General features: G+C 32.9%; 1 protein-coding gene across 1 annotated transcript; it reads right to left on the bottom strand.

The window, feature by feature from the left end:
* Nucleotides 1-888: 888 nt before the first annotated feature.
* On the bottom strand, nt 889-12,831 carry LOC110935949 (caffeic acid 3-O-methyltransferase). The gene is made up of 4 exons (XM_022178293.2): nt 12,261-12,831; nt 3,632-3,942; nt 1,604-1,668; nt 889-1,405 (listed from the first exon to the last, which is right to left on the bottom strand). Exons 1-4 carry the CDS (start codon nt 12,704-12,706, stop codon nt 1,109-1,111), a joined length of 1,119 nt encoding a protein of 372 aa, XP_022033985.1. The 5' UTR covers nt 12,707-12,831; the 3' UTR covers nt 889-1,108.
* Nucleotides 12,832-13,334: the final 503 nt, after the last annotated feature.

Below are 13,334 nucleotides of genomic sequence, written 5' to 3'. Positions count from 1 at the left end.
TCGTGCGAAACCACCAGCCTATAAATAGGTGCCTTGTGATCTTCATTTGTAACTTTCCGGTTTCAGTACCGAACTGCTGCCGAAGTGTCTACTCACTGTAAATCGTTGTCAAATCAATCAAATGACAGTTTAAAGTGAATTCCAGGCTGAATCAACTTAATACGTCTGTTTCTGTCTTTCGTATTGAGCAAAAACTCTTTTGAACGACTCGTTTGGTCGTGCAAACGATCCTACAAGGCCTATGATGTCTAAAGCTCTATTTATTTAGATCCTGCCTATGGGCTTGTATCGAACACTTGTAATACATTTATATATTCAAGCTTTATTGAATTTTATACTTTCACTCTAATACTTCTGCTGCATATTATTATATTATGATAACTGTTATTCAACCGTCACGACTGTACCCATCCTGTAGAAGCGGGAATCGGGATGTGACACAAGCTCATGGGGTTTATGTACTTGACTTGTTTTGTTTTATTTCTAGGTTAAGCCTCTCAGTTACAACTTAGAAAAAATTGCATGAGCCTAGTTAGTTTTTATGTACTTGACTTGTTTTCTCAATACAAATGTGCATTCAAACCCACATTCTCATGTTAATCTTCATTTTGTTCTTGAATCACATCAAGTTTGGGTTCCGCACGAACTTGGTGTGGTTTGATATCTTTGTTAGATCCAGTTTTACGGGACTTACACAAATACTTAAACACCAAAAATCCCAATGCTATCTAGGGCGCTTAAACTATCTTCGACAGTAGACATCGCTTCAGATGTTGCACTCTGGTAGAGGTGAGTTCTCGTAGTGGATATACATAACCTGTTTTAATTGTTGAACACGAAATCTCATCCACCATGTAACCACCTTAATTTGTTCAATTCTTGTTGCTGAAGCATATCTGCATTTTATTTTCATTAATTTCTTTATCATTAATGTTCCATAACCATCTTTTAAAAATTTTAAGTGGATTTAATCATGGATTTTTAGGTCCCCTTAATACAACAACGAAATAAGAACTACTGTTGAAACAATAGAGTATGTAAAAACTAGATATATATATATATATATATATATATATATATATATATATATATATATATATATATATATCTACTTGTAGAATTCCATGACCCAAAAGTTGCGAAGAAAACATTCCTTTTTAATCCCCTTGAATCCAGCACTTTTAGCTAGTGCAAGAAACTCATCCTCGGTGCGCTCTTTTCCTCCTGTATTTTGCGTCATCATGAGGACATCCATGTGGGTATTGACTTTGACATTAGAGCTTGTGTCTGGTAGAAAAGGGAGAATCGCCTCTATGATGATAACCTTTCCATTTTTTGGTAAAGCTTTATAGCAATTCTTTAGCAACTTTATGCAATGGTCATCACTCCAATCATGTAAAATCCACTGTTCCATACGTCAATTTAGCAACATGTTTAGTATAAAATATACGTAAGTATCAAGGTGTGTTGGAGAGAAATTCATCCCCATGTGGTTGTGGTTGAGGGTTCAAGCCTCATTGTGAATATAAGGTGTAGATTTAGAGGTAGGATCAGAATGTGTGTAAGAGTTAGCCAATAGAAAAATAGGGTTAGGCCAAGTTACCTTCATAAAAATAGCGTCACCTTCAGGAACCTCTTTAAACATGTCTCCTCCAACATGATCTATCCCTACAATTATTTTACATATATATAAGCATATATGGGCGGAATGTGAATGGTCCGTTGACCTCCGACTAACCACTTTTCAACTAATAGGCGTATGTAACATTGCTGCATTCTTGTTATTTGATCCAACTAGTTATCAGATGTAGAGTAGTTAAGAGTGATTGTATATGAATTAATCTATCATTTATAAAATGTGTTTATTATTTGTAAATACTAACCAGTATCTCATTTTACACTCCTAATTCTACATGTTTTTAGCAAGTGTATAAAACATCAGTTTGTTCAAAATAAATAAATAATCAATCAATCATACCCAATGTAATCCCATGCATAGCAAAAGCTATGTGAAGGGTCTGGGGATGGTGGGATGTAGGCACGCCTTACCCTTATCTTTGGGGATAGAGAGACTGCTTCCAATGAGACCCCCAACTCCAAAGCAATATCCAGATATAAAGTAAAATAAAAACAAATAAATGCATGTAGTTGTTACTCCCAACAAACAAAAATGTATCCCGTACTAAAATGCATAATATGGACATATAGCACACCACGTATATCCACACAAACAACTTATACCATGTAAAGGCCATCAAATAATAGAAAAGCTAAGCTCCTAAGACAAGAATCTAAAAAACATAAATGTGGCATCCTCCTAGAAGTCCTTAGCCTTAATTCTACGTCTCCAGGAGTTCCTATTATCGACCTTGGTTTTAAAATGCGCGCATAATGCATGATGCGCACGTTGCGGTGGAAAAAGCGCATCAGGTGTAACGATGCGAGACTATTACGTGATGCGGCAGTGATGCGGTGATATCGCATGATGCGAGGCATTGCAATATGCGGTCTAATGCGTGCAACATGTAAAATGAAGGGATTTTTTTATTTTGGCTTTGGAGGGAAAATGAAGAGTCACCCTTTTTTATTTTTTTTATTTTACACAGCTTTACACAGCTGGAAAAAAGATACTTTTCTGGATCCCCATGTCCAAAATCGACATTGTCAGTATCTAAATCATATTTAACTATAGCTTTAAAAGTTATTTGTAGAGTTAACTTCTATTATTTTATATGAATTAATGATACTTCCTTAACCAATTGTCAAGGTGACGATGAAGAATAGTGGTATTTGTGTGTACGTTTGTTGAGATGCAAGAATGAATTTGATATGTACTTGATACTTTTTATGTCAAACTAGTATTTATCTGGCATGTGTAAAGCTGTTGACAAAGGTGCGATTTAAGTGAAAGTTCAAGTCCTCCGATTAGATCTCCCCTCCTTTTATTAAAACATTGCCTAAGTGTTGTGATCATGCTACAATGCCCGCGTACCTTACTAAGAAACTCTTATTAGTTCAAAAAACTTAAAAAACTCAGTATCCATCATCCATTTAGAAATCCTATGGTTGATGGATGTTACATAAAGTAACTTTTCAGAAACATGTTACAGAATGACAAAAGTACGTGTAGCAGTTTTTTTTTCACTTTTCTGTCTGACACACTGACATGTAACATGTTTTTACATGCACTACACATTGAAAACTCGTAAATTTTAAGTTCAAAAATGTTACACTTCGTAAAACCTGCAAAATTTTCTATTGAAAAAAAATGTAACATGTGATGTTACATCTACGTAAACGGCAAAAGAGGTGTAACATATTAAGTTTCTCTCACCTGACAAAAGTTGTTACATGTCAGAATTCTAAAAAAAGGTTGTAACACGTGGCAATATGCGGTCTATCCGTTGAATTTTTTGGGTTTTTTGAACTCAGAGAGGATTTTCCTCTATAATTGTCATATATAATATGTATATAGTTGCTTACACCTAGAAACCTTATAAACGTAACTGTCTTGTACATGTTTATAAGTGATAATTATTTAAATTTTCCTACAATTTTCAAAAAGACGTAAAAAATATGTGCAAATGACATATGTAGTTAGTAGTAGTAATGAAACATACAACATGCGTACCTTCATAGAGTTGCGCTTGTTGAGTCACATGTGGCAAATCGAAATTAATACCCTTAATGTTAGGATGTTTCGATATTATCATAGCAAGAGTGTGTCCTAAACCACCTCCGACATCAACCACACGTTCAAGGTTGTCGAAACCTCGATAATGCTCTAGAATTTCCTTCATTAAAATAGTGGTATGATTCAACATAGCTTGATTGAAAACCTTATTGAACCTAGCATCTAGTGCGGGATATTCAAATGAATGTGCTCCATGAACCTTGTCAAACGGAACACCTCCATTAAGTACTGCATCTTCAAGTTCAAACCTTGTTACATAAACATGAAATAACGTTGCATGTCAATAGAAGTAAACCAATTAAAAACATCACTATTTTTTTCTAGTTTAAATAGAAGTAAAAAGCAGTTAAAAACATCGCTTTTTTTCTAGTTTAAAAAAGAGACTAGATATGTGACTGATTTTTTTTTTGTCATAAACTTTCAAAACACATATAACTATTTATTATCATTGTATTTTCCGCTTAATTATATATTCTTTATTTAGGGTACCCAGGGCGCTCACTAAATGGCATCAACGGGTTCGACAGGTTCCATGGAAACGCGCCATGGGATGAGATAGCGGGATCAACTCCGGGTTCATGAACCAACACTAGATGGATTATGGGATTTAATGTGGCACAAATTTCAATGTTTTGTTTTTTTGAATGGCAATTTTTTTAATCCATGTTGTCTGTGAGACTTATACCTAAGACCTCCTCTCTCAAACGTAGGTATTTAAAGCTTTTGCCTTTGCCTTTGCCTTTGTCAATGTACCACCATCCCATTAGTACAAATTTCAGTGTTCTATTTATTTAATTAATTTTGTATTGGATAGTGATGTGGTACACTATTATTAGATGGTAGTTGAAATTGATAGTGAGTTCAACTAGAAAGACGCCCCGTCCTTTCAAGGTTGAAATGGATTAGCATGGGTTTAACTGAGATAACATTTTTCCTATTGATTAGTTCATGGGTTCAAATAGGTTACTAGATGGGTGCCCTTTTCACCCTTATATCATAACTCTTCAAATAACTAAAAAAACAAGTTTAATAATATCTATGTTACATTAAGTAAATTAAAACAGACGAGAATATCTTTTGATGAAATTGTAGAGACTAGAGAGCAATAATCCTTGCATACATAAACAATATAGTGGTTATATCAGTTTTTAAGTAACAAAATAGCTTAAAGTTAAGAAGAATAACTATATTTACAATTACAAGATTATTTATAGATCTATAAAATAGAAGAATTGGATTCATATATTTTTTAACAAATTACTCCTTCTATACATCAGTTATTCTAAACTACATAAAATTTGCTTAGACTTGAATTTGAAACCTACGTATCTCTATCAGAAAGGTTAACCTCACGTTAACGATTAAATTTAGTATAAAAATCTACTACTTAAGCCATAGAATTAAATTATATTATATTATATTATATTATTCCATATATAAATAAGCAAGTTTTTTGTGCATAACCACTTGTATCTTGTGTTTTGAGAGTTTAAAAAAAAAAAACTTGATTTTTTACTTTTAACCCAAAGGTTTTTAGCTTTTCTAATTTTAACCCTACATAATTTGTTTTTTTTTAACTTTAACCAAAAACTAAACTTGATTTTTTACTTTTAACCCAAAGGTTTTTAGCTTTGTAATTTAACCTTACATAATTTGTTTTTTTAACTTTAACCCAAAACTTTTCATTAGTTGCAATTTAACTTCTCAACTTTTGTCACTTATACTTTTCATCTTTGGCAAATTTTCGTTTTACGTATAGTTCTAAATTTTTCGACTTAATACAACGCAATGTACGAGTGTGGTTCAACTTTTTTTTATGTTTTGTTTCAAATTTTGTAAGTTAACACGGCATAACGTGCATGTCTGGTTCAACGTTTTTTACCTCTATTTTTCATGTTTGACAGGTTCGTCGCAACACGCAGATCCTAGGTCGAGTCAGTGTTGGTGGTCGATAACGGTTGTGTGACATTAGTACTATTTGACACCGTTTTACGCCTCGCGCGCAACTCAGGGTGTGCTTTGGGGGTTTTCTAAAGAAAAAATGGTTATGCATATGGTTGTTGTGACCTTGGCTTTTCACCAAAAATTATTTAATAAATTACTTTTGACCCAAAACTATTTGTTTTTTTTTTTTTTACTTTTAACCCAAAACTTTTTATCTTTTGCAATCTATCCTCGCAACTTTTTTTTATTTCAACTCTGGTCCTTTATAGTTTTCATTTTCCGCAAATTTTTCGTTTTATGCTTGGTTCAAAATTTTGTGACTTAACACATCGCAACGTGCGTCTTTGGTTTAACGTTTTTACGTTTCGTTCTAAATTTTGCGAGTTAACACGACGCAAGGTGCGTGTGTGGGTGAACGTTTTTACATCGTCTATTTTTTTCCGTTTGATAGGTTTAACATAACGTGTGGGTCCTAAATCGACTTAGTTATAACTAAAGAATCTCCGCCGCATTGCGGCAAGTCTCAATTCTAGTTATATTATATTTAGTAACTTCCTTTCCTTTATGAGAGGGAAGTTGCTGTAGTTGTTTGTACAAGGCATTAAAGCCTCCCTTTCCTTTTGCTGTATATTTGAATTGAATGGCAATTTTTTTAATACATATCATCTGTGATATCTGTTTTCACAACGTTTGTGTTTTCGGGGGGTTTTTGAAGCCCACTGCTGGTTGTTTTTGGCTGTGGTGTCGAAGGTCAGATGAGAATGGTTGTTGTTAGTGGCGGACCTAGGATTTTTTCCAATAGGGTCCATTTTTTTGGTGTTTAAAATTTTCATAACAAAACGTTAAAGTTTTCGGGTCAGTCCTCGTTCGGTCGGGTCGGGTCAGAGCGAGGTTTGAACTAGATTTAAAAAAAAAAAACAGAAAAAATAGGCTAAATAAGGATTGAACCTATAACCTCTTGTTGTTTAAGAATGAGGTTTACCACTACACCAACTTTCATTTTTATTTTATGGTGTCCACCTAATTATATTTATGGGGTCCTTATAAAATTTAATATACCGGATCTACTAATTTTTTTAAAAACATTGAGGTTCGGGAACCTCGACCTGTTCAATGTGGGTCCGCCCTGGTTGTTGTTTTGTGTTTTGGGGGGTTTTGAACCCTATTGTCGACTGTTTTTTTTTTGCGGGAAAATTACCAAAATGTCTTTTGACCAAGTGCATTTGCAAAATTGTCACCTTCCTGCGTCCTTGGAAGGTCCTCCCAGCTTCGGAAGCGTCCGCCTTTCACGTTGAAGCGTCCGCCTTTTACTTGAAGCGTCTGTTTCCATTCAAGCGACACGTGTCCGATGTTGAAGCGTCCGCCTTTCACGTTGAAGCGTCTGCCTTTCACTTGAAGCGTCCGTTTCCTTTCAAGCGACACGTGTCCGATGTTGAAGCGTCCGCCTCAGGCGCAATGCGTCCGCGAAGCTTCTTAAGCGTCGGCCAACGACGCAGGTTCCGTATCTTTGTCCAATTTTTTTTTAATAACTTATAAACATTTTTCTAACATGGGATCATGTGCATGCTCTTTATAAAAATTAAACTATATGTTTGTTAACGGAGCAAATTTTAAACGATATAAAACATGTTATTTTTTAGTTAAAAATTTTTATATTAAACATTAAAAACATAACATAATAAAAAACAAAAAAAAAAAAAAAAACCAAACAACACATAATATTATTATCTAAAACCATATCCTAATAGCTTCCCACTCCGAGACATGTTTGAAATCATGTCTCTCTTCATGGCGGTAGTTGATGAGGGCCACCTCCGTCTGATCGTCCTCACCAAGGTCCGACATTTCTGTCTCCACTTTCTTGAAATATCGATCAAATCTCTCACATTCCAACCGCAGCACACGGAACCTGGAGGATAGTGCGTCAACGGTCCGGTTGTGTTCCGGACCACGTAGTTAGGCGAAATTTTGTTGAACACGGACCCAGAGCCCACCGTGTCCTCGAGGTGGAGGATCGATCATTGCCTGCTCCCATGCTTCGCATAGAGCAATGTCTTCAACGTCAGTCCAGGAGGTGGCCATTGTCGGGTCGTTGATGGCGTCGGATTTTCTAGTGAAATGGCTGATTTTTGTTTGCAAGTTTTTTTTGAAAACGGTAGGTGTTTTGATAAGTGATAAGTGAACGGGTTATATAGTGGGGTAAATGTGTGCAACGGTAAAAGTTAAACGGCTTTTGAGTTTCCATTTTTTTACGAAGCTTCGGGAAGCGTCGGTCAAGCATCGGGGAGCGTCGGGGTCAAGCCTCGGAAGCGTCGTCCATGCCTCGGAAGCGTCGGCCAGGCCTCGGAAACGTCGGACAGGCCTCGGAAACGTCGGCCAGGGCTCGGAAACGTACACATGGACGCATTAAAAAAATTATGGTTATCATGCGTCGGTGACTGACGCAATTTCGTAACGGAACGGACGCTTCAACACGTGTCGCTCGAAAGGGAACGGACGCTTCAACGGACAGGCGGACGCTTAAACGCGAAAGGCGGATGCTTCCGAAGCTGGGAGGACCTTCCAAGGACGCAGGAAGGTGACAATTTTGCAAATGCACTTGGTCAAAAGACATTTTAGTAATTTTCCCTTTTTTTGCTCTAGTGATGTTCTCAGACCTCAACGAAGGTGAGATGAAAACGGTTGGTGTTTTAAGGCTTTAAAGCCCACAAATTGAAGGCAAGATGATGGTTGGGTTTAGATGTTGTTTCTGTCTCGCTTCTCCCTGAATCCTTTAGGGTTTTCGTTTTGAGATCTGTTGTAGCGATAACAACTCTGGTTGCAGCTGTGGCTGTATCTGAGCCACTTTATTATGCAATGATGATGTTGATTGTAGTTCTGAGTCGGTTGGTTTATTCTTTTTGTTTCTTTTGTTTTATTAACATATTTGGTGTTTTAAGGTTTTAAAGCCTACAAATCGAAGGCAAAATGATGGTTGGGTTTAGATGTTGATTGTAGTTCTGAGTGGGTTGTTTTATTTTATTACTAGGTTAGTTCCCCGTGTAACACACGGGTTGAACAATTTAAACTATATAATAAATATTTCTTGTAAATGCAAACCAAAGATGGAGACGTTTATATACCAAATTGACATAAATGAGTTAATATAAAGATGATGTATGTTACTATTATAAAATTCATCAAAGAAACATGTAATCTTTGAAAATGATACAAAAATAAATATATTATATTATATAATACTTATTATTGTATTTACGTATTACATTATATTTAATGAGAAATAAAAAGTTACAATTATAATTCGCACATTACCGAAAATAATTTGAATCCAAAAAATATTTACATAATTATTAGATTTTTAGCTTGATTTTAGCGATGTATTGCAACATTTTGTTTTATATATATTTAAAGTTAGATAGTAATAAATTATGAAAAAATATGTTGAGTAAAGTATATGGATGATCCCTGTGATTTATCAAAATTTTGAATTTAATCTCTAATTTTTAAAAAATAAACGAACACTATAGGTGGTTAGTAATAACAATCAAGTTATATGTTTAGTTATAATAATATGACAAACAAATTAAGGACCTAGTTAATTTTGGTTTAAGGTTCGAAAATTGTGATCGTTTCAATATACTTTTAACATGTTTGCTTGTGTAGACTCTTTGGTTGAGTTAAATACTACGATATCCCCTTTGTTAAACATTTTTAGCTTGATTTTAGCGATGTATTGCAACATTTTGTTTTATATATATTTAAAGTTAGATAGTAATAAATTATGAAAAATATGTTATGGATGATCCCTGTGATTTATCAAAATTTTGAATTTAATCTCTAATTTTTAAAAAATAAACGAACACTATAGGTGGTTAGTAATAACAATCAAGTTATATGTTTAGTTACAATAATATGACAAACAAATTAAGGACCTAGTTAATTTTGGTTTAAGGTTCAAAAATTGTGATCAGTTCAATATATTTTTAACATGTTTGCTTGTGTAGACTCTTTTGTTGAGTTAAATACTACCATATCCCCTTTGTTAAACATTAAAAATGCCATACAAGTTCAAATAATGGAGCCATGAGCCATCCAACTCACAAATGATGCAATTTCATAATAGTGTCTTCTGTTACAAACACACATCGTTAATAAATAATTACGATTTTTTTTTCTAGAAGAGATTTAATTAAAATTAAACTAAATAATACTTATCTATAAGAGATTAAACTAAATAATATATATTTAATAGAAGGGTTATCTATAATTAATTAAAAGAGATTAATTAAACTAAATAATAATTAATTATCCATAAGATACATGGCCTAATATGATGACAAGTGTCCCAAAATTGGTTTCTTTTATTATATATAGATTATATTTATTTTTAACATATTATCTTTTCGCTTATAACTATAATTACTTTTCAACAAAATATATTTTTCGCGTATAATTACGATATTTTATAAAATTCCAGGTACGTTGTTGCGACATACACATTTTTATGTACGCCTTGATATAAATTTTACTTAAACTTGACTTGTGGATAGTAATATACAAATGATCAAAGCACAAATATAGATATCCTCAAAGCTTATGTTTTTACGTTATTTTAGATATAATGTTTTATAAAATTTTGAATATATTGTTACGGCGTGCTTATTTTTTTCTAAGATTCAATAAAAGTTATATTCGAATGGGTCAAACATAAACATCAGTACCGGTATTATATTTTTTATGGTTTTCAGAACATGGCGGTCTAAAATTCGTCGAAAGCGGAGTTTTATTCGCAAATAAAGTATTTCTTTTGATGATGTAAATGAAAGCGAGTGTCGGTATGATAGCAGCACCTAACGAATCGAACCGATACATGTGGAACAATATCGATACCAGTTATTCATTTTTATAGTTTTCAATCGATATATGTAAAACATATATCGATATCCTCTTGAGCATATGTCTTTCGGATGCTATCTCGGATGACAATACCGTACCCTACCGAACCGAACTGATACTGGTCGAAAACCCGTTGCGAAGTCCGGGTAATTCCACTAGTTATAGGATTATATACGTGAGATTATTTTTTCATAAATGTATAATCTATACTATATAATAAAAAAAACCTGTTTTGGGACACTTGTCATTCTCTCATTTAATTGATTAAAATTATTAATAATACTAATAATACTAAAAATATTTAATCTAAATTAATACAAATTTTTATTATTAATAATATTTAATCAAATCTAAAATCTAATCTAATACAAATTTTTATTATCAATAATATTTAATCAAATCTAATAAGAATTCATATGAATTTCAAAATTGATATTAACTTTCAAATAATTAAAAAAAATCCAAGCATCACAAATAAATTATCATGCCCTTCTCGGCAAGGTTTGATCAGTTTGTGTGTGCTTTAAACTTCTCTCCTTATTTATTGGTAAATCCCACTATCATGTTAATCGATTTTTGATGATTTTTTGGAACCGTAATTTGGCAGTTGTTTTTCATTTAGATGAGAATCACTGGTATTTTGTATATAACTATTACTCCAGCACATAATACATGGACAACAATGAATCTATAAACCTGTTTTGAGACACTTATCATTCTCTCATTTAATTGATTAAAATTGTTAATAATACTAATAATAATAATAATATTTAATCTAAATTAATACAAATTTTTAAATAATTCCAAAGTTGATATTAACTTTTAAATAATTAAAAAAAATCCACCTAACATCACAAATGTTTCTGTTAAATTCGATTAATTAATTTGTTCAACAATCACTATTATCTTTATCATTCAGTACGGTTAACCGATTTATCATCATACAACCTCCCACCTATTCAATCATATGATTTTTCAATCTTATATTAACTAAATAAATAATTAATATTCAATCTTATCCTACTTTAAATAGTAAAAAAATCCGTTAGTTCAGATTAATATTCAATCTTATCCTACTTTAAATATAAAAAAATCCGTTAGTTTTTTTACATATATATTTTTTTATTATTTGGTATATAAAATCATATTTATTCAACCCATGTAATACACGGGGGTTTTTAAAAATATAACTTTTTTTATTATTTGGTAAACAATATTACATTTATTCAACCCGTGTAATACAATTGTTTTAAAGATATATTTTTTTTATTATTTGGTATATAATATTACATTTATTCAACCCGCACAATACATATGGTTCTTATAGATATAACTTATTTTATTATTTAATATATAAAATTACATTTCTTCAACCCGTGCAATAAAGGAGGTTTTTAAAAAGATAATGTTTTATTATTTGGTATATAAAATTCATTTATTCAACCTCTGAAATACACGGGGTTATAACCTAATAAAAATATATTTTAGCAAACAAATTTTACAGAAAGATTTTACCACAAAATTGGAGTTTTCCTTAACCTGCTATGTTATGAAAAAAAAAGAACCTATTGTATTTAACATAACTTAGAGAAAAATATTCATACTTTGAAACATCAAAGTATTCATTTTTTGTATTCTTATAACTGCTATGATTTTTTTATATAGAAATCATTATATAAAGTTATGATACGTAGATGATATAAATAGATGATATGACTAAACTTACCAACTATCGACAAATACTTTATCTTGAATCAACTGCGCAAAGGGACCTAAGGATATCCCCTCTTCGTTCGGGATGAAGTATTTACCAACGGGGGTGAGTCCATACACTCGAACAGGCTTAGATTCATGGACCCCTTCGGTGCAAGTGACAATCGAGTGGGTCGCGAGCAAACGAAGCATCCGGTCAATCATGTCAGGGGCATCTTGGTTGGGGATTGATAAACGAGAAGCAATATCCCGAGCAGAGAGTCGGGCATCCGATCCAACCTTGGCTATAGTCTCTAGTACCTTGAGCTTGACTGTATTAACCAACACCATGGACAATGTTGTGGCGTGGATCAACTCCATTGCATAAGTAAAGTTATCCTCAGAACCCATTTTCACACAACTCTTATCACTGTTTTTGTTTGTTGTTAACAACTTATGACACTCCATCCCGGCCCTCATGTTGTAATCCTTTATATACAAGCTGTGCACAGTACTAGGTAGTCGAAGTCAGACAAACAAATCAGATATACACACACTAACTAGTAACTACTACTACTAGTAGTCACACACTCTCTCTCACACACAGTTCAAATCAAACGCAAATGTGAATTTTTCTTTTTTAACGGCAAATTTTGATCATTGACGGACCACTGGAGTATAATCGTGTCACCAGTGGAACTACCCGATTATATAAATCTTCACTAAACATAATACCTATACAACAATTTAGGAGGAAACCCAAATGTAAATTTACTATTGATCATATTATTTCTATGGTTAAGATTGGGGCTATATTAAGAATAAGAACATAAGAAAGTAAAAAGTGGTTGAAAAGTGATTTGGATTTTTTACCACACCTCCATCCATGTTTGATTTCTTTTTTCATTAAATCTATGTAAAAATAGTGTATAACCCATTTACCTAGGGCTTTCTCTGAAAATCATAAAAAACATTTTGGCCATGAGTAAAATAAAAAATTTGGGCCCTAAATAAGCTAACATAAAGAATTTGGAGACGACAAGATTAGAACCTACGGCTCCTTATTGTTTAAGCAAGGCAGTAACCACTAGTATAATTTATATTATCT

Source organism: Helianthus annuus, chromosome 16 (assembly GCF_002127325.2).
Source record: "Helianthus annuus cultivar XRQ/B chromosome 16, HanXRQr2.0-SUNRISE, whole genome shotgun sequence".
Taxonomy (NCBI): domain Eukaryota; kingdom Viridiplantae; phylum Streptophyta; class Magnoliopsida; order Asterales; family Asteraceae; genus Helianthus; species Helianthus annuus.
Note: the sequence above shows the minus strand (reverse complement) of the source record. Positions and strands in the feature narration are given on the sequence as shown.